The sequence below is a fragment of the Epinephelus moara genome, chromosome 6, assembly GCF_006386435.1.
Source record: "Epinephelus moara isolate mb chromosome 6, YSFRI_EMoa_1.0, whole genome shotgun sequence".
NCBI classification, from domain to species: domain Eukaryota; kingdom Metazoa; phylum Chordata; class Actinopteri; order Perciformes; family Serranidae; genus Epinephelus; species Epinephelus moara.
In genome coordinates, this window is record NC_065511.1 from 35111861 (window position 1) to 35132611 (window position 20751).

General features: G+C 42.5%; 5 protein-coding genes across 6 annotated transcripts in view; all 5 read left to right on the forward strand.

Annotated features, from left to right (window-relative positions):
* Positions 1-38: 38 nt before the first annotated feature.
* On the forward strand, positions 39-3217 carry rnf183 (ring finger protein 183). Its single transcript, XM_050047782.1, has 2 exons — positions 39-249; positions 969-3217. Exon 2 carries the CDS (start codon positions 1034-1036, stop codon positions 1994-1996), a length of 963 nt encoding a protein of 320 aa, XP_049903739.1. The 5' UTR covers positions 39-249; positions 969-1033; the 3' UTR covers positions 1997-3217.
* A 1942-nt stretch (positions 3218-5159) lies between these two features.
* Positions 5160-6921, forward strand: LOC126392533 (uncharacterized). The gene is made up of 2 exons (XM_050047971.1): positions 5160-6005; positions 6094-6921. The coding sequence occupies exons 1-2, from the start codon at positions 5301-5303 to the stop codon at positions 6178-6180; spliced, it is 792 nt and encodes a 263-aa protein (XP_049903928.1). The 5' UTR covers positions 5160-5300; the 3' UTR covers positions 6181-6921.
* A 1848-nt stretch (positions 6922-8769) lies between these two features.
* Positions 8770-12135, forward strand: mgat1a (alpha-1,3-mannosyl-glycoprotein 2-beta-N-acetylglucosaminyltransferase a). The gene is made up of 3 exons (XM_050047969.1): positions 8770-8982; positions 9612-10544; positions 10786-12135. The coding sequence occupies exons 2-3, from the start codon at positions 9912-9914 to the stop codon at positions 11482-11484; spliced, it is 1332 nt and encodes a 443-aa protein (XP_049903926.1). The 5' UTR covers positions 8770-8982; positions 9612-9911; the 3' UTR covers positions 11485-12135.
* Positions 12136-12234: 99 nt separating this feature from the next.
* Positions 12235-20751, forward strand: part of gabbr1a (gamma-aminobutyric acid (GABA) B receptor, 1a) — a 121772-nt gene continuing 113255 nt past the window's right edge. Inside the window, exon 1 of one of the 2 annotated variants that reach the window (XM_050047968.1) lies at positions 12235-12724. The gene's annotated coding sequence lies outside the window, so the exon portion shown is untranslated. Of the gene's footprint in view, positions 12725-13371; positions 13439-20751 lie in introns of those variants that run through there. The other variant, XM_050047967.1, reaches the window with a different exon arrangement.
* Positions 13379-20650, forward strand: sh3bp5la (SH3-binding domain protein 5-like, a). The gene is made up of 6 exons (XM_050047970.1): positions 13379-14056; positions 14550-14612; positions 15050-15178; positions 16740-16904; positions 18051-18224; positions 18502-20650. Exons 1-6 carry the CDS (start codon positions 13823-13825, stop codon positions 19045-19047), a joined length of 1311 nt encoding a protein of 436 aa, XP_049903927.1. The 5' UTR covers positions 13379-13822; the 3' UTR covers positions 19048-20650.

Here is a 20751-nt window from a genome sequence, read left to right on the forward strand (position 1 = left end):
AGGAGGGTTCTGAAGAGGCAGTGCTGTGTTACAATTAGAAAACAACATATGAGAGGAAAGCTACAGAGGAGGAGAGCAGGGACTGCAGAGAGACCACAACACTTCAGGAGTAATGCTTTAAATAGTTTTTTTTTTTTAGTAATGAAGTTTGACAATGTTCCAGTTTTCACTGCACTGACACCCAAAAGGATTTTTCTACTTGTGAGATCATCTCTGACGACGTGATCCGACACTCATCTACCTCAGCAGGTCAGTGTGTGCGTACAAATTGTGTCCAATTATTTACTTTCCTGTTCTTTGTCAACTTTTTCTCTGCTTAGCCGGCAAAATTTACTTATTTCAAAGCCCCTAAATCCTTCACAAACAAGAACTTGTACACCTGTACCAACACCTAAACTTGTTGCAAATGTCAACATGTACTTTTTTTTTTTTTTTTTTTTTTTTTTAAACTTTGTCAAGGGATTAATTGTTCCTTGTGTGCCTCCTGGACAGACAAACTTTGAGTTAATGACTGACTATGCAAGATGGATGGGTATGATGGAATGCTTGCTATGACATTTCAGAACAATGGAGCCATGCTGCACACCAGTGTCACCCTTGCTTTAGTTTTATTTTACAGGTTTCAACACACTAGCTGGATCACAAAGATTTCCACTCGCCAAAATCTATTTGAAGCACTTCCAGTTCTGCTGTTCTTGCTACAGACGTGTTTGCAGGAAAGCCTATTAAACAAATAGAGCAACTCATTATCAAGGCAAAAGCTCCGCATGCATGTTGAATACATGAACAAAATCAACAGATAGCATTTTGATACAATAGAGATGTTAGATAGCAACAGATTAGGTGTAATTGCTTCATCATCGTGAAGCAGCAGTGACAGCCGTGCAGGTGGATTCCAACAGTCTGTTTCCTGCTCTGCTGTTTTTTTTGGGAGCCAGTACACTTAACCAGTGTTTGATTTTCCACAGCTCCTGTCAGGAACCTGTGAATCAGATTCCAGCCAGCACTCTACCTCTAACATCACCCCTCCAACATGAGTGATGACAGGGAGAGACACAGCCACGGAGCCAGGCAGGCTCAAAATGTTAAACCCAAGTTCAGCCAGAGAGAGAGGAACAGCAAGGAGGACATGTTGAGGAGGGAGAAGCCTGCAAAAGTGAGGAGGTCGAGGAGCACCGACTCGGAGAGGGCGGGAAGAGGCAGGAGGAGAGAACGAGACAGGCACCAGGGGGAGAGGAGGGAGCGGGGAAGGAGCGAGGAGGCCCGGAGACCAGACAGGAAAGATGGGGAGAGCGACAGGAGGAAGGTGAAGGCCCCTGAAGATGATGTGGAGGACACAGAGTGCGCTGTGTGTTTCTGCTCATACGATAACATCTTCAAGACCCCAAAGCTGCTGGCGTGCGGGCACACCTTCTGCCTGGAGTGCCTCGCTCGCATCAACGTGACCTCCCCTGAGCTCAAGACCCTGTGCTGCCCCGTATGTCGTGAGCTGACCAACCTCCCCCACGGCCAGGACCTGCCTCGCCTCGGCAACAATCAGGACATCATAGGCAAACTGCCACCGGACATGCAGAGAGCACTGTCCATCCGCTTCAAGCGCAGCAAGGGCAAACTGCTCCTGAAGAACCCTCCTCCCACCAGCCCGACCAAGTCTAATATCCTCACCCTGCCCCAAAAGAGCCAGGAGGCCCAGATGACGGCAGGTGGTGACCTCAGTATGGCTGCACTGGAGCAGGGAATACCCCCAGCCACTGTGGTGGATGTAGGCAGGCCTCCAAACAGGGTCAGAGGTCGCCTGCGCAGGTTGTTTCGCTCAGACCAGTGCTACTATGTCGTGGTGGCGTCCATCATCACCATCACAGTGGCGCTCATGCTGGTGGGGATTCTGGCGTTTGTTATCATACCGAATGTGGTTGTTCACCGGAGGCCTGTTCCTCCAGGGAACACAACGTCACAAGGCACACCAGGTGCATTCACTCCAGAGACTAGACCCTGAGTGGAGGGTCAGGGGTGGACAATTTGTAGAGATGAGACTCAAGTGGAGCGAGAGAATATCATCGTGACTCTCAGTGATGCTTTTGCCTCCTTTTGTCCTCTTGGTGAAGGAAAAACTAAGCACTGGGACACATTCAGTCCGGTTCGCAGTGCGGTGAAGTGAAGTGAAGAAATGAAGGGAAACAAGGGCAGCCACATTTCTTTAAAGGAAGGACACACAGGCTCAAAGATGCACGTGGGGAATAAACAGGGAAAACTTGTTTTCTCTGAACATGCTTGTGATTACTGTGAAAGCCAGAAGCACTGTGCGTGTTTAGAATCTGTCCATAACGATTAATAAGCTGTAAATGTTGAAATGCACTAAACTCTGATGAAAGGACTTGAGTATCATTTGATTTCATCAGGTTGACTTCTGTAACCAGTTCAGGGTTTCTAGTTCTTACTGCTTTTGTTTATAGACCAACTGTTTGTACATAGCCATAGATGATTTATATATTTGTATATATTTTCACGCCTAAGAATGGACTTTAATCCCAATTTTATCATCAAATAAAACATTTTATTTAGACATTTAAAGCTCTTTGCTTCATTTTCCAATTTCCAGATTTGAAAACTGAAAATTTCCACTTTCCAAAACACATGGTAACAACTTTATTTCTATAAACTAACTGGATTTTTGTTCTCCTTCTTCTCTGTGAGTGCAGTATAGAGGGGACTACTTGTCCATTTTGATGACACTTGTCCTCTGCTGACCCAAAACAGATTTGTTTGTTGCCTGTTGCCTTCAGGAACCCCCATGTCTTCTTCAGACACCTGATACCCTCTAGTGGTGTAAACAGTCCAGTTAACATGGTGGTGGCTTGAATTCTGAATTCCTCCTCGGCTGCTCCTCTGTGCTCTTCAGGCGGACAAACCTGCTTGACAACACAAGTGTCTTTACCGTCATGACATTTCCTTCTGGGTGCTTAAGCAATCCATCTCTTTGGTGAGGTGTGGACAAAACATGATTTTAAGTCTGTCCCCCCTGCAGTCGTTCAGCTTATCTGCTTCAGCTGAGTTTTCTGTAGCTGCCTTCAAGGGCGTAGGTTTTGTCTTGACATTGACACATGTGAAACAGGGGGGATGGGGTCCTCTGCCAGAAAAGTTTGAACATCAACCTAATTTCCTGCAGTCTGGTGAATTTTTAGGTACCAATTTGTGCCCTCTCTGCATCAAGTCATAGTGTAAATGTCTGTAATTTGGTCAAAATAAAAGTCCTCTGCTACTTTTATGTTTTTATTCAGGGCAGCAAATGTGTCCCCTGTGTCCCCCCTGAAACTGAGAGGCAAGTTAGAAACAGCATAAATATTATATAATGATGTACAGAGAAGACTTACACTTGCCTGCCCTGAAGACAGAGGGGGAAAGTATCTAAGTACATGTACTCAAGTACAGTTTCTGTAACTTGCACTTGGGTTTTTTTTCCCCACTTTCACAGAGAAGTACTTTTTATTCCACTACATTTATTTGACAGTTATTTTGGAGATCAATTAGAAGTCCTGCATTCGTAAAACTAAACATACGGTAAATTTATCTCCAGTATCAAAAGTAAAAGTACTCGTCCTGCTGCACAATGGCCCCTGTGACTGATACGTTACATAATTAGACTGTTAGCATTGATATTTCAGTGATTAAGAAGCATTTAACCGTTGTACCTGGTCCAGGTGCAGCTAGTTTTTACTACATTATTTACAAAAGGGTTCTGAGATGATAAATGGTCTTGAGAGAAGAAAAAAAAACAAAGCTCTGCTAACACAAGTTCACAAGTTTGTGTTGTATTTGTATCGTATCCCTGCTTTTTAAAAATGATCAGTTATTTAAATGAAACCATCTGGGGTGGATCTGCTAACAACTCATGGACATCTGAAATATAATATAATAATTATAATAATAATAATAATATAATAAGAATGTTTTCTCTGGTGTATAATTATCTGAAAATAAGAATAATCATGTTTTCGTTACCTTAGAATGAGCCATTTATATCTACACAGGGAGCGGCACCTTGTCACTGGAGTCCGCCATGTTGCACCACCATGTTGCTACAGTAGCCCAGAACAGACAAACCAAACACTGGCTCTAATTAGGGCCACTCGCATTTTTGCATGTTGATGTCAGCCACCGTAGTTAGTGTAGAGTCTATCAATAAAATAGGACTCTGAGGGGAGAACGGGAAGAAATTGTTCAGACGCGTGTTCTGGGCAACAACAATAAACCAATGTCCAATTCGTCAGGTTTCTTTGAGTGCAACGACCCATTTATTTTCACACGTGCTCACCTTCACATAGGTAAAACACTGTCTGTCCCTAATTCATCTCAGGTAATTTTCCACTCAACAGTTTCAGAGTCCATCACAGGTACAGTACCAGTCAAAAGTTTGGACACACTTTTCCATTCAAGTAATCCCATCTTTCGTGATAACTGTCACGGTCAAAAAACTGTTTGCTTCCCCCATCACACACTTGCTGCTCATCACCTATATCACCTGCGTTTTTCTGTCCAAGTGCGCCACCACATGTACAAACAACAAAACTGCATTTATTTACATGTAGAACAAAACAAATACAAATAATGTTATTGTGGCTTCAACAATGTTTAATGTTAAAATACTTTATTCAGTGTTTTTACCAGATTAAATCACCGGGTCCATTTGTTTTGGAGAGGAAGAGACCTCTGCGGATAATTTGGCTCCCAGTAAAAACCTCCTGAGCAGTAAACACTGAGGGAATTTTAACCGGGAGCAGTTTCAGCTGGTTGCAATCTGCAGTCCTCACCACTGGATGCCACTAAATCCCCCTAATTCTTACACACTGCTCCTTTAATGTAAAATCTAAAAAGAATGGTTACCAGTAAATGTAGTGCACGTATTTCCCCGTGAAAAGCAGAGGAGTAGTAGTAGCTACCAAGTAGGAGAGATGGAAATACCCAACAAAACATACATTTACCTCAAAACACAGTATTTGGGTAAATGTAGTAAATTCCACCACTGTCATCAGCCTATAGAATCTGATGCATTTTGCTTCCACTAGCCACTACTACTTCTGAGTGCCCCCCCCCTCCCCCTCACATTGCCCTTAAGACACACCCACCTGTGACCCCAAATATGGTCGGGTCCACCAGAGCTCAAAGACCCCCCCCCCCCTCCTCTAATCCACTCCTTACGCAAATTAACCTTTATACGTTATGTGACTGCTTGGAAAGAGGTTGGACATCAGAAACCTTAGAGGGGAAACAGAAGCAGACTGTTGTGGATATCATCGACCACCATGGCTTCCACACCCTCCACCTCAGCCTTATCTGCTGTTCTCCGGTGTCGCGGAAATATCTGGACCAGGAATCCGCCGACCAAGCGGCCTGCCACCTCTGCGTACAGCCTCGGCCTGGCCGGCGGCTCGCCAGCTGAGCGCGCCCGGTCAAACCAGGCGACAGCGTGGGAGGCTTTCCTGCAAGGAGACCGTGTTCTGGTGGGAAGAAGACTGACTGTGACGTATAAGTCGCCACCCCGGGTGAAGGACAAAGATTGCAGGGAAATTAATAAATTATGTCACCCAAAACTTTCGCAATCCGCACGGGACGCGCGCTCAGCTGTGCCCAGTGTCCAAAACGCGCTGGTGCGTCAGCTGGCACGTAGACTCACATCTAACCTGCCCGGAAGAGACAAATGCTCTCAAATCATTCAAAAGATTAAATACAAAACATATGCTACACACATCTGTCAAATAATATGTGTTCAGGAGACCAGTGATTTCCCAGCTGGCGTTTTGAAAGTGTCCATTATGTCTCCATGTTTGGTGGGAAATGAAGGACAAATCCCGTCTTTCGTGATAACTGGCTGGTCAACACTGAAGAGCACCTGTTTGTCTTTGACAGCTCTGGTTTCAGAGTTTATGTTGTTGAAGCTGGCGGTGTTGTGGATATCCAGCAGCAGCCCTGATGATACACAGCAAAACATCAGAAATAATACCCTGCAGGTGAGTGTCACAACACTTAATATGATACTTTTATAATAATACATGTTACTACAGACCTTGTGAAATCATTTTAAACATCTTGTTTCAGGCAAATGGACACATCCACAGCCCCACTGACCTCATTTCCTCCAAGGAGAACTCTGGACAAATGATCCCAGAGGACAGACCTGACTGAGAGTCCAAGGCCTCGGCACCAAAAATACACACTGTGATCTAACCTTATTTATTGACTTTACTTTGCTTTCACAATACACAAAGCACATTTGGACTTCAACCCAGTCATAAAAGCTGTTTTTAGAGAATTTGTTTTGCTCTGAGGAAAAGTAAGCCATACTGAAAGAAGTACAGGGGAAACATGAAACGCTGTTCTAGTACCTATGCCGCCTGGTGGATATCTAAAATAATGGCAGTGCATTTTATTTTCAATATTACCCTGTATGTTTTGTACAAAAGCTTATTTTGCAAATCATCTCACCAAATGGAAATATTCAAGTCTGAGAAAAAAACTATAAATGTGGAATACTTATTCCTTCCACTTGTGTTTTTAAGATGTTTGATTGTTTTTTTTTCAATGTGCAATATTTTGGACTAAAAATATAAGCGCCAGTGTTAAGCCACTTGCATAATGCACTTTCCACCTTTTTTTTAAGGATGAGCTGTACAAAGTCATGATGGAAGAATGAATTTAGATCCTTTACTTTAGTAAGAAGTAGCATAACAGCAATGTAAAAGTACTCTGCCCTGCGTTAAAAATCTTCACAAGTGAAAGCACTGAAGTATTATCAGCAAAATGAACTGAAAGGATCACAAGTAAAAGTACTCACTGTGCAGCAGAATGATGTCTGTCAGTGTTACATTATGATATATGTAATATTAGCAGTGGTGGAAAGCAACTAAGTACATTTAATTAACTTTTTACTGTGTTTCAGTAGAGTTTTGTGGCACTTGAGTGTTTCCATTTTATGCTTCTTTATATTTGTACTCCGCTATATTTTAGAGGATTAATGGTAATTTTTACTCTGCAAAGATGCAGTTATTTGAAAGCTCAAGTCACTTTAGAAATAAGATTTTACATATCAGTTTCTGAGACACAAGTATTAACAGAACATTTTCTGTTAATACCTATGTATGTACAATTTTTCCTAAAATCAAAATACGTTTTTTCTCCTACCTGCAGTGCTATACATTTGCAAAACTCAACAGCCATATCTTATTCCAGAATTCATGAGCCAGTTACTAAAGATAATCCACAGACCTTGTTGTGAGCCATTTCATGTAGGAACTATTTTCTTTCTACCAAACTGCACCCGCTGACGTATCACTGTGCAAAAGGAAGCATGCATCTACTCATGAATTAGAGGCTAATGTAAACATTAATGGCATCCTCCTCAGCTGAGCTGTAACCTTAGCTAGCTCTGTGGTGCTATGTGAGCTTTTAGTAGATGCACACTTCCTTCTGCGTGATGATACAGTTGGCAGGTGTAGTTCGGGAGAAAGAAAATAGTTCCTACATGAAACTGCTCACAACAAGGTCTGTGGATTATCTTGAGTAATAAGTAAGTAATCATGATTTCTGTAAAGAGACATTGCTGCTGAGTTTTTCAAAGTTTTTGTTGTTGCGTTGAGCACCACAAGCCGAGTGCCATCTAGTTGCATTATATTGGAGAGAACTGGTGCAGCTGATGAAGGCAGTAGGAGTCCTGACGAGGTACTGAGTGCATAAATGAACATACTTCTCAGAAGGTGGACATTTCTGTGTTATAAATTCTTTTTTGTTTGGTCTTATGTAGCCTAATATTCTAATATTTGGAGATACTAGATTTTGATTTCCATGAGCTGTAAGCCATCCATCCATCCATCCATCCATCCATCCATCCATCCATTTTCATCCAGTTATCCAAGGCTGAGTCGTGGTGGCAGCAGGCCAAGCAAAGCACCCCAGACGTCCCTCTTCCCAGCAGCGCTTTCCAGCTCCTCCTGGGGGACCCTGAGGCGTTCCCAGGACAGATGAGATTTGTAATCCCTCCAGCATGCATCCTACCAGTGGGATGTACCTGAAACACCTCAAGTGGGAGGCGCCCAGAAGGCATCCTGATCAGATGCCTGAACCACCTCATGACCCCTTTAGACGCGAAGGAGCAGGGGCTCCCTCCGGATGTCCAAGCGCCTTACCCTTCAAGGCTGAGCCCAGCCACCCTTCTGAGGAAACTAATTAAGCCATAATAATCGAAATTAAAAGGAAAAAGGCTGGAATATTTCACTTTGTATTTAATGAATGTAGAATATATGAAAGTTTCACCTTTTGAATTAAATTAAGGGGAAAAAAATATTTTTTACTACTTCTACTTTTTGAGATGCACCTATATACAAATAGATGTAGATAGAGATACAGATATATAAGCTGTCAGGCTACGTATTGTTTTAGTGTTCGTCATGAGGTAGACTGAAGGGAAGACATGTTCCTCCATTGAAGCAGAACACATTTGCCTTTTTTCCCCCTTGCAGCTGATGCAAATTACAGGAGCCTCTCTGCAGCTCAGACAGCTAATGTATGTTATTACATTAGCTACATCTCTTCATCGCCATATTTCGACGCCACGGTGTGTGAAAGCAGACAGTAAATGTTGACAAAGTCATCAGAGGCCACTGTTCTCCTAATTAGCTCCGCAGAGAGCCGCGCAGACGTCAAACTGTTGTGTAACTTCTCAAGGTGACAGTTAGGGCGGGACTTCCTCCCGTGACTGCTCTCTACCCAGGAAGTCGTCGTGTTACTTTCCCTCCTCCTCCTCCTCCACCTCCTCCTCAGCCTTCTTTTTCCAGTCTGGCGAGAAACAAGAGAAACTGAAGGGGTGTTAAGTTGCTTCAGTATTCGGGAAACTAGCGAGAGAAAAGCTCCACCCGTCCTGTCGGCTCGTGTCGCTTAAGTTTGCCGGTTGTCATCGAAGAAATGGCCACAAGAAGAAGACACGCTCAAAGGGTAAGGGCTAATTTCAACACGCTCCTCCTCAAGCTACAGTATTTACAGTCTGTCGGGTATAACCTGTCTGCTTAGCACCAGGGAGGACAGCGAGCTGGTGTCTCGGTGTCTATGGCTGTGTCTTTTCTGTCTTAAAACACACAGTTTGGTGTATCTGTAGCGAGGCAGCCACAGGTGATAAGAGAAAATCGATCAGGGACAGTTGGGTGAATCATCACTCCAGTTCACATGAAGCAACTTCCTACGAAACAGCCATTATCATAAACTGGTTTCCTGCTCTCACTCGTGTTAAAAAGTGTTGTTGCACACGTGTTACTTTCTCGTCATTGTCACTGTTATTGCAACCTTTATTTTCTCAAAGTACACTATGTTCTTGCCGTGTATATAAAGCAACCTGTCACTTAAATCATCTAGTATTCCAGCAGCATTTGCACTCTGCACCAAGTCATTGCTGTGTGCTATATTTGTATATAGCAGTCAAATGTTTTACCTTTGCCTAAGCTTTGTTGTGCTTGTTTTTGCTGACTGTCTACTTGTGTGAAAGCAACAAAAAAAACTCAGATTCCTTGTATATGTACACATATGTTGCCAGTAAAGTTAATTCTTCTTTTGTTTTTCTATTATTTCAGATGGAAGAGGATATTTTAAGTTGAGGATCTGCCCGAATGCAAATTTACTCAAAGATGAGTCCTGTCCTTCATCGTTTTCTGTCCATCTCTGCCCTCGTTGACACTGTATTGTGTCCTTATAACTTTAGCAACTGCCCAGTGAGCCAAGAAACTGTGACTCCAGGTCTCTGATTATGTGCTTGTGATGGTACACAGGCTGCCCTTCCCATATCCCATTCCTATTGTCTGTAACAAGGACACATCTTTCTATTCAAACCCTGTCCTCCTGAACCCACCTCCCTCCTTTTGAGTTTCTGGGCCATGCTCCGCAAGAGAGGCTCTCTCATTCTTTGTGGTACGTTCCTGTTTATCACCTGGAACGCCATACTGGTGCTTCTGCTGTGGGGCAGACCCCCACCTGGCCAGCCGGACGAGCCTGGCCGAGGGCAGAGAGAAGTGGCTGAAAGGCCCACTAATGATATGGTGGGAGATGTGCTCCGAATGGCAGACACGTTCGAAGCGGAGCTTGAGAGGCAGAAAGAGATCCTGCTGCAGATCAAGAATCACCAGTCACTGTGGGAGCCGTCAAACAGAAACAAACCGAAGGTTGTTGTCCCGCGTCAGCCCGTCATTCCTATCCTGGTAATCGCCTGTAACAGGGTCACCGTGAAGCGCTGCTTGGACAAACTCCTGGAGCTCCGTCCTTCAGCAGAGCTTTTCCCAATCATAGTGAGTCAGGACTGCGGACACGCTGAGACTGCTGAAGTGATCCGTTCTTATGGAAGTCAAGTAATTCATCTGAAACAGCCAGACTTGTCAGATATCGCTGTGCGGCCAGAGCACAAGAAGTTTCAGGGTTACTACAAAATCTCCAGGCACTACCGCTGGGCTCTCAACCAAGTGTTCAAGACCCTTTCTCATTCCTCTGTTGTGATTGTAGAGGATGACCTGGAGGTAATCATATCATCAAATAGTGCCATTAAATTGCTTCAGTTAATGCTTTCATAAGTATTATACGAGATTAAAAAGCTGATGGATGAATTTAAATGTTCGCTCTTTTATATATCGATATAAAAACAATTTATACGTTCCATTTTTCACAGCTGTTAAATTATTCAATCCTTCAAACCGTTAATATCACTTGTTGACAGGGGTCATTTTAAACTGAAATTGACTTATTCATCTCCTACTCTAGGTGGCGCCAGACTTCTTTGAGTACTTCCGAGCCTTGCTGCCAGTCCTGAAATCTGACCCCAGTCTTTGGTGTGTGTCAGCCTGGAATGACAATGGCAGAGATGGCTATGTGGATCCAGGTAAGGCTGACCTGCTCTACAGGACAGACTTCTTTCCGGGTCTGGGGTGGATGCTCCTCAGGGAGGTGTGGGAGGAGCTGGAGCCCAAGTGGCCTGCTTCATTCTGGGATGACTGGATGCGTCAGCCAGAGCAGCGCCGCAACCGTGCCTGTATCCGCCCAGAGATCTCCCGAACTTTAACCTTTGGCCGGAAAGGAGTGAGTCTGGGTCAGTTTTATGACAAGTACCTGCGATACATTAAACTCAATACCGAATTTGTGCCTTTCACCAAGTTAGACCTGAGTTACTTGAAGGAGGAGATGTACAGAGAAAATTTTGAGAAGGAAGTTTACAGTGCTCCCGTGGTTGCATATGAAGATGTTAAGCAGGGGAAGCTAAAAGGACCCGGGCCCTTCCGCCTTCAATACTCAAGTAAGGAGAGTTTCAAAATGCTGGCCAAAAACCTGGGTATCATGGATGACTTGAAGTCTGGAGTCCCAAGGACAGGATACAGGGGGGTTGTCAGTTTCATCTCAAGAGGACAGAGAATCTATCTGGCCCCTCCTCCAGGATGGACCCAGTATGATGCCACCTGGAGTTGATGATCCAAAAGCAAGTTTATGTAGCCTTTTTGTAATCTCTGAATGTCAGTTGGGGAAAGCATTCCAGACCAAAGACTGATGTCCTTAAAGTTTCTTTGATTGAATCACATGTACTCTAGATTATTGTCTTAAAACGCAGAACAGATTGTCTCTCTTTCTGGTGTTAGGGTAATTGCCAATACTACTCAGGTCTTTTTCATTATTCCAAAACATTTCTTACAGTGTAGGAAGCAGCCTAAACAGTATGTTAGACAAGACTGTCGTAATTCACCAGAGATCTATTTTTATATTCTGCTAATTGTGCACATGACACTCATTAATGCATTCAATGCAACTACCTAGTTTGCCACTTTTGTTTAAATTATTTGGTAGCCTACGTGACCTTTTTGTGTCTGGTACAAATATAAAAATATAATCTGTGGTATGGTTGCTTATGGTGGTGGTGATTGGTCATAACTACAGTATAATCTGACATTTGATTCTCATTGTTTATGCCTTCTATTAAAATCAGTTCTTCCTGCTTACATTTTAATGTCACTTAATTCTGCATAATGATTCTCCAATGTAGTACACATTGCAGGTTTATCACCTTGCAAACTACATCAGTGTGTTTGTATATTTTTTGGAATAAAAAAACAATTCACAATTTTGCTCTTTGATGACTTGCTTAATGCAGTTTGCTTTCAAAGAAGTAGTACCATGTTCTCAGTTGATTGCAAATTAAAAGGTTTGGGCCCCCAAAGTGATTAAAACTAAAAACAGAAGGTAAACAAAGGTTAAAATTTCCATTTAGTAGATATCCTCACAGTTCTACATTACAGGGCCCTCAGTATTCTGCTCACATCTGTTGTGAAGTTTGAAGAAAAGCTTTGCTTAAGTGAAACGTCTGTTTATTCCAGCTTGTTTAAGGCATTATTGTGCACTTTACACTGAAACAGGAACCTGTTCCTGCTTATATTTGCACACACATGGTGCTAACAATCCATTTCTTTAACCGATGGTGGGGGATTTCCACTGTTCTTATTTGACTGTTTCTCAGAGGTATCTTTGTCTCTCTCAGTTGTCAGTGTGGTTGAGACATTGTTTAGTTCTCCATGTAGAGAACATAATTTTTTTTTTGAAAACTATTAATACAAAATAACATCTATTTGTAAAGGGGAATTCCTGCAACACAAAACCATGAAGGATCATTTGAAAATATAGAAAAATCCTCTCAGCCATCTGACTTCAAGCTTATATGGTAGGAGGAATTTGACTTAGTTTTTTTTCTGTATTGCTCTCTAAACTTTCACAGAAATAGACATGACAGCTTCGGACAAGGACAACAAAGCTGAACAAATCAAGGCAAAGAATAGACATGACTATTGTGTACACTTTTATGAGAAAAAATACATATAAAAAGCATCAATGACCAACAATAAAAACAAAATAAAAATATAACCTCTATATACAAGTCAAGTGTTCTGTCAGCTGTAAACTAGACAAATAGTGCAAAAATTAACACATACTGGATACGTATGGACTTGATTATGTGTACATGTCTATATACTATATATACAACATGTAGGATTAATATTGACTAACATAGTATGTACATATTAAAAAAACAGGCACATTAAAAACTAAAACTATTATCTATAATGGTAGTAGTGGATGTTTTGTTGTTCCAGGGTTATTGACAGACTGATTTACCTGTCTAAAACAAGCAAATACAGAAATATAGTGATAACACACGGTGTATTACAAATTAGCTGTATATTTGCAGTGCAGGTCCAGACAGGAATTAATTTCATTTTATAGCTGTGACAGTGGTGTGTGTGTGTCTACGGCAGACGACGTGGGTCAAACATATTAGCGCGTCCGTATCCGAAGCTCCTCTGTTTACTTCATTTGAAATGATGATGTGAGACCGAAACCGCTAGCTAGCTAGCCTAGCTAAAGTAATGAAGAACCGGTAAGAGATGGAGGATAAAACACATATGATGGGGGGACATACTGAGGGGTCTCCTTTTACTTTTCATCTCATGGTAGCTATTTGTTCTCATTTGTTTGCTGTAAAGTAACCGTTAAATTCTCACTGACGCCGTTAGCCTGTTAGCGTGCTAGGCTGCAGGCTAGGCTAGCTGTGCAGTGGGCTCGTGTTTCCGTGCGATTTGATATGGCAGATAGCAAACTCGACAACACTCGCCACCACTGGAGGTATTTTCCCATTTACCCCTGCTGAGCAACACAACTGTTGTCATCAGGACCGGGCTATTAAGTTAATTAACGTTAGTCATCACGTCTGTTGCTGAAGTAACCTTAGCTAACGCCGCTGCTAGCAAAACTGTGGCCTGGAATGGAGCCAGGCGATTTGCGGGAGAGCCCCGCCGGGTCCGGGGAGTCAGATGCGGGGGATTGGAGGGAGGTAATTCCCGGTGGGGACGAGGAGGTCAAAGCTGCCGAAACTAATGGACCATCACTAGAATCGGCGCTCAGGGACACATGCGAGGATGGTGAAAGCGAAAAACAAAAAGGAGTGGGAGAACAAATACACAGCCCCTATGAGGAAGAACTGGACCCCAGGATCCAGGTATGTGCACCCGGTGTTTGCTCTGTTAGTGGTCATCTAACCTCCATCCTCCATCAAGCCATAGCTGTGACATGAATTAGCCAGGATGCAATTGTTAACGGTACCTGGGTGGGTAATAGTAGACTGATTTTGGTTAAACCTAATGAAGAGGTAGCTATGTGTCAGAGTAAACCCTTTCTCATCTATTTGTTGTGCTTTGTTTTAATTCCATAGCTCTGTAATCAGTGCAAATCCGGTTGTCAGATCAAAAGTGATTATCTGGATAGTTAATTGCATTGGCATGCACTTTAATTTGAGCTCCAAGTTTGTACCGCCCTTGCATCACCATCAGTCAGACAAGCCCAGCATTATCATACTACATTATAATGATAATACCTGAGATACTAACCATAGCTAATCTAACCAGACTGTATGTGTCAGAGGAATATAAAATTTTCTTCCTGGTTGTTTACAAACGCCTAAAGCTGCACATTATTTTTCTTTTTTCCCACAGGAAGAGTTGGAGCATCTCAATGAAGCCAGTGCAGAAATCAATAGACTAGAACTGCAGTTGGATGTGAGTAAAAATACAAATATCTGAATCACAAAACCCCTGCTCCATCTAGGGGCATTTGTTCAGTCTTCCTACAAATGGTAGAAAAATATGGAAAACAGCTTGAATAAAAATGCTTTGATTTTGAGAAAACAAAACTCATGAGAAATGTTAAAAGAACAGTCACTACCACCCAAGGAATTTCTTGCTGTCTCTGTTGTTGAATATTTTATTAGTCTGCCCAGACGGTGCTCATCAATATGATAATTTTGTTTTCAATATCCCTAAGCTTAAGGTCTGGAAAAGTCAGATCTCCTAAAATGGAAAATGTTTTGTTGCTGATACCTTGACACTTAAGTGAATTGATTGCTCACTTGCAGCTACACTCCTGTGTGGAATTGAATCAGTCATACCATTACAGGTAAATCTAATCTTGTCATTTTCATGCATTAACCATCCAGGATGCCAGATCAGGGTACCGGAAGATCCTCACAGAGTCTGCCAGGAAGCTAAATGCTCAGAGCTCTCAGCTTGGTGGCTGTATAGAGAAAGCAAGACCCTACTATGAAGCTCGTCGCCTGGCGAAAGAGGTACACAAACAATATGTTACTAGATATGTTCACATGTGGTTAAAATGTTGTTTAAAAGGGATAGTGGAGTATGTGAGCCTTATTTTTTGTTGTTTTGAGGGGTTTATATCAATCTGTAGCTTTCTAGAAGTGTTCCTTATGTCCACAAATCATCCCAAATCAAATTTTGGTTGAAGTATGTATGTTTAAGCATCAAAATGCTTTTTTCCCAAGCCCATCTGAAACCATTTTCCCGCATGACCTAATGAAGGTTAGTGCACGCTGCTTACATATAAACCCATGAACTGCTGTGGAGACCATGTTTGTTTGGTTCTAAAAATCACACAAGCTCAACGATCAAGTCGACAGTTGACCAGCAACTTCCACGTTCTGAGAGGTAAATGTTTATGTCAATCAAGTCTGGTGGCTTTGAAAAGGGCAATATAACAGCTTCTGTTCTCTGTCAGAAAGGCTGGCTGATGGCAAGGTAATGCGCTAAAATAATCTCAACATAGTCTACACTTAATTGTTATAGATCTTTTTTAGGTGGGTAAAATACATTTTGCTGCTGCCCTGTTCACAGCCACCAGACTCCTTTGACAGAAACAGTAATTTTACCTCACAGAACACGAGATATCACAGGCATCAGCACTGTAACCAACATCACCATGTTTTGGTAATGGCTGAGTGGGAGGTTCCAATTGAAAAACATGGAAAAGAATGCAATTAGACCTGCCCTTTAAAGAAATCTTCTTTGTCAGAAATACAGTTTACTGTATCGTTAATCAAGAGTTTATGATACTAAAATTAATATAGTACCTAGATGCACTGTTGCTCACCCTGGTATCAAAGTTCTAGCCGCAGTGTAAGCAGGGCTTTCTGTAGTGTCCTTGGACTATCTCTCCCAACTACATTCAGGAGTGTAGAAACCCAGTTGTTGAGACAGCCTTGGAGGTGGTCAGGGATGCATTTGTCCACATATGTGGTGTAGTGTTACTGAAAATGCATTCCTGACTGCACTGAAGAAGTGTTCATTGTTGTTTTCTGCGTACATAGAGTGTAGCCTTACAAATCCCCAATATACTGTTCTCTACCCATACCACAATACAACAATGTAGACAAGATTTTGATGGTCACATATTCTTCGAATTGCAACTATTTCCTTTTTAAACATATTAAAGTAAATCTAAGAAGGGATGAGAGCTCTGATCACAAACGGTCACCTAATATGCATGTGAGATTGATTCTAATGTAGGTGTGAACTGCTAACCAACATAACTCGATGTTGCTCTGCACACAATCTGGATACAAGATACCTGTTTAGATCCTATTTCTTATGGGAAATTGCAAACAGTTAAAAATATACATTTAAATACAAGGCAATTGATTGTTTTTCTTTACTTACCTGTATCTACATGGTGATGGTGATGGACTTAATTAAACTTTTAAATCAAAAACTGATTTATAAATACATTTTGACAGAGATTTGATTTGAATTGGACTCAACAGAATTCAGGGTCCTGCCCTTGTCATACTCCACTTCTGTAGGCTGTAAACATTTTTTTTTTTTTGCTCTCTGTAGGCACAGCAGGAGACCCAGAAGGCAGCTTTGAGCTACGAGAGAGCGGTCTCTATGCACACGGCGGCCAGGGAGATGGTCTATGTGGCAGAGCAGGGTCTGATGGCTGACGGCAAGAACACCCTGGATCCCACCTGGCAGGAGATGCTCAACCATGCTACCTCCAAGGTAACAGAGAGGAGGAGAGACACCGGCTATAAAATGATGACACCAGACTTGGGTTGAGTGGCAGTGTCTCAAATTGGATGATACATGTTTAAAGCAAAGTAAAACATTCACTTAAGTGCAAAGAACAAAAAATGTCAAGGGGCCCAGACACACCAAATCGACATCAAAGAACTAGTGACGACAACTGTTGGTGTCGCTTCATGTTACCTATGCCTTGGCCAAAAAGTTGCACCTGAACACACTGCAAAGACTACAATCGACAGCCAACTAGCGTGGACGTTCTGCCTGTGTGAGCAGAAATAACTACATACTAGCAGGCAGCAGTAGTCTGTATTCATCATTGAAAAAGGGAAACCTGAAGACCAAAAGGATGGATACAAGATGCTAGTTAGCATGTTTGCAGTATATTTGTGGTACACTAGCAAACAGTAACACAAACAATTATGAGTTGTTTCTGCTAAAGAGCTCAATGGCTAAAAAAATACATGATATAAAAAGTTTGTTTTGGTCTCACTTCCTCTTGACTTTAGCTTCCAGTTTACTTTCCACACTTCCGTTTCTCTTCTCGTGCCTTAAGCTGAACTGCCAGTCAAGAGTGATTTCAGTCATTTGACAAAAAACAGCCCTCAAAGGCCAACTAGTGCCAACAGTGCGGACACACCACACAAACCAGGGTGTGTCCTGCTCACTGACGACTCGACATTGACTGATGGACGAACGTTGGCTTGGTGTGTCTGGTCCTTAAAACATGTTGGATAGCGACATAGGAATAAAACAAGAGGCTGAATCAGTGTAAGTCCATCACCTTGTTGTTTATTTGAGCCTTTTTACATATACTCAACAAAAGAGGAATAGTGTTTTAAAAAAAAAAAAGTACTCCACTGATTTAGCATTGCACTCCTAAAACATTGGCAGACTCACAATGGTACATTTATATGAGGATCAAACTTTGTGTACCTTGTATGTTCAGTGTCAAGTGTATGTTATGTGAAAATGCAATAAACATATTTGTCATATGCTCCACTGTAACAAAAAACTTTAGTAGAGACAATAATTGAATAAAGAGAGAGGTCGATACCTTGTGCTTATTAACGCACTCTGCTATGTGTGTGCGTTTAACATCCTGCCCCTGCATGTCTATCACAGGTGAATGAAGCCGAAGAGGAGCGACTCCGCAGTGAGAGGGAGCACATGCGTGTCACACATGCCTGCCAGGAGGCCGAGGCTCGGGTTCAGATGCTGCAAAAGTCCCTCAAAAGAGTCATTGTGAAATCCAAACCTTACTTTGAGCTCAAGGCCCAGTTCAACCACATACTGGAGGTAATGCAGACACAGGGAGCCCTCTGTTTGTGAAGCCTGAAGCAGATACAAGATGTTCTGTAGTGTGCCTTTATTATCCGTCACTTCCAGTTCCCCTTTTTCACAAGAAAATAATCATTTGTGTTGTAAATGTGCTGCTGACTTGGCAGAAAATGCTGCAATGTATTCTGTATGTTATGGATTTACTCGAGGTCACTGTTAGGTTGTACACCTGTTTGGCATAAAATCAATGCTGAAATTGATGATGAAAGTTGCTGTGTCCTCTGTGTGACTCCAGGAGAACAAGGCCAAAGTGCTGCAGCTGGAACAGCAAGTAGCCAAAGTGAAGACCCGCTACTCCATCGCCTTACGCAACTTGGAACAAATCAGCGAGCAGATCCACGCTCAGAGGGGGAGGGACCAGGCTGAGGGAGGATGCACCACTGCCTGCGCCGGGCGGAGCCCCCCTGTTGGAGCTGAGTCCGACACCAGGGTTAAGAAGGAGGGTGGAGCCTGCGGCGGCGGCAGTGCAATGGGGACGGATCGAGCGGATGCAGCCATCGACCTGGAGAAATACAAGGAGAAGGAGAATGAAAAGGAGAGGGAGCGGGCGGGGTCGGATTCTCTTTCGGTCTTCAGCCTGCAGACCATTGCTTCCGACTTGGAGAAATATGACTCCATCGAGCACCTCGGGAATCTCAGCGACGTAGGGAGCGTAACTGGGGATGAGGGGGAGAAAGAGAGAGGAGTAGTGATAGATAGAAGAGACAAGCTCTCGGAACCAACCGCCAAAGAGCGGCAGCAGCAGTTCTATAAGCAGCACCACCGAAGCTTCAGTTTGTGAAGGTGTCGTAGATATTAAACGGCTATAAACACTGCAAAAGTGTGAGTTTGAAAAAAAAAAGTACAAAATAGGGTAAACACCCCTAACACATAGGTACCAACCAAAGTATCAGATAGACAATTAGCTGCAAATCTAAAACTGGGTGATGCAGTTGTAGGTGTATGATATGATGGTGTAAATAAGCACATGCGCGTTGACTGACAACACATTATTCTAAGCTGACATTGATCAATAGTTAATATTGCAGCCTAGTTAGAACACTACTGGAATCTAAAGCGCTTTCAACCCTCCAGGACAAGTATACTGTATATTCACTCCCTCTGAGGGATCCTGGGTAGAATTTGTTCCCTGAGCATGAAGGAACAGCGAAGAATGATCAAAAGCCCCGTCTGAACAGACATGTTTAGAAAGGCATCATTTCTTACTTTCCCAGGCTAATCGTTGATCTAATTTGTTGAGACTACTGAAAACAAAACCCTCCATTGCCTCCCCCTCCGGTCGCGTCGAGTCTTATCAGCGATTGCTTCAAGGTAGAGGGGGTCGCTCCACACACAGAGAGATCCACACTCCACCCGCATCAAGTTAGTGTGCAGGGAAAAATGACAAAAACGATTCTCTGTCAGTGCAGAGTGAAAGCATGTTTGAATTCACATTTCCTATATTTATTTCCTGTAACATGCTGCAGGCAGTGCTTTGTTATTTTTGGCACGAGAGAATGCGTTTTTTGAAAATTCCTGAAATGGTGAATGGATGGAAGACGATAAGGACTTTTTCCACTCCGACAGCATGCACTCCTAGTTAGCTATCTCGACGGACGTTAATGACATGTATCCAGGGCTATATGCTGAGACAAAAACTGACACATTAAAGCTAAGATGATGAAGCTGCAGCCATGTTTGTTTTTCTTAGTATGTCATTATGCTGTGGTCTTATGGTGCAAAAAGCCTTTTCCCCAAATGTATAATATTTGGATATTGTTTACATTTGTGTAAGTGGATTTCTTTGGCAGCGATTTCTCTTTTGTTGCCTTTTAAAAAACAAACTTGCCCGTGTTGTAATTTGAAGTGTGCCTTGACACAGAACAAGTAACAAATTTAGCATGAGGAGCACTTTGCTGTTAACTGTAGTTCTGTTTAGAACCATTTAAAGAACAAGCGTGCGCCCTGTTATGATTTTTTAAAAAGAATGTTTTAACAATCTGATTCACCCAGGCGCCGTTTTCCGATGAGACTTGAAGAGTTTGTTTTGATTTCTGTTTTTTATGACGTACTTTGTCAAAGTGTGTGACGCAAAGCGATGAAGTCAAGAAATGACTTGTAAATGTATGTAATTACTACAAAGCTGGAAAATATTGACATGTACAGTTACCACGTGTTTCCTGATTTGAATGTTTGATGAGTTTGTTGTACAGATGTTCTGCACAGTTTGTCATGTGTGTATTTAAACCATTATTGTCGCAGTTTATCTGAAACACCTCACCTTCACTCCTGTCTTAACAGTTAGTTCTCACCCTTTTAACGGCATTTGTGAATTAGTCAGAATGTCACTCTCAGATTTATGCATTGCCATATCTATAATCAATAAACCAGATCATACTTCTTGGGCCTGTTTCCCTATTTGTTTGATACCTTGTGGGACTTATTGTAGTGGTATATGTCAGGAGGCAGGTTAGGATGTGAATCTCTGTTTTACAGATGCAGGAAG

Coding starts and splice junctions, on each gene's coding strand:
- sh3bp5la (XM_050047970.1), top strand. CDS start 13,823: ATGGAGCCAGGCGATTTGCGGGAGAGCCCCGCCGGGTCCGGGGAGTCA. Junction 16,905..18,050: donor TCAACCATGCTACCTCCAAG/GTAACAGAGAGG, acceptor TGTCTATCACAG/GTGAATGAAGCCGAAGAGGA. Junction 18,225..18,501: donor AGTTCAACCACATACTGGAG/GTAATGCAGACA, acceptor GTGTGACTCCAG/GAGAACAAGGCCAAAGTGCT.
- LOC126392533 (XM_050047971.1), top strand. CDS start 5,301: ATGGCTTCCACACCCTCCACCTCAGCCTTATCTGCTGTTCTCCGGTGT. Junction 6,006..6,093: donor TCAGAAATAATACCCTGCAG/GTGAGTGTCACA, acceptor ATCTTGTTTCAG/GCAAATGGACACATCCACAG.
- rnf183 (XM_050047782.1), top strand. CDS start 1,034: ATGAGTGATGACAGGGAGAGACACAGCCACGGAGCCAGGCAGGCTCAA.
- mgat1a (XM_050047969.1), top strand. CDS start 9,912: ATGCTCCGCAAGAGAGGCTCTCTCATTCTTTGTGGTACGTTCCTGTTT. Junction 10,545..10,785: donor TTGTAGAGGATGACCTGGAG/GTAATCATATCA, acceptor CTCCTACTCTAG/GTGGCGCCAGACTTCTTTGA.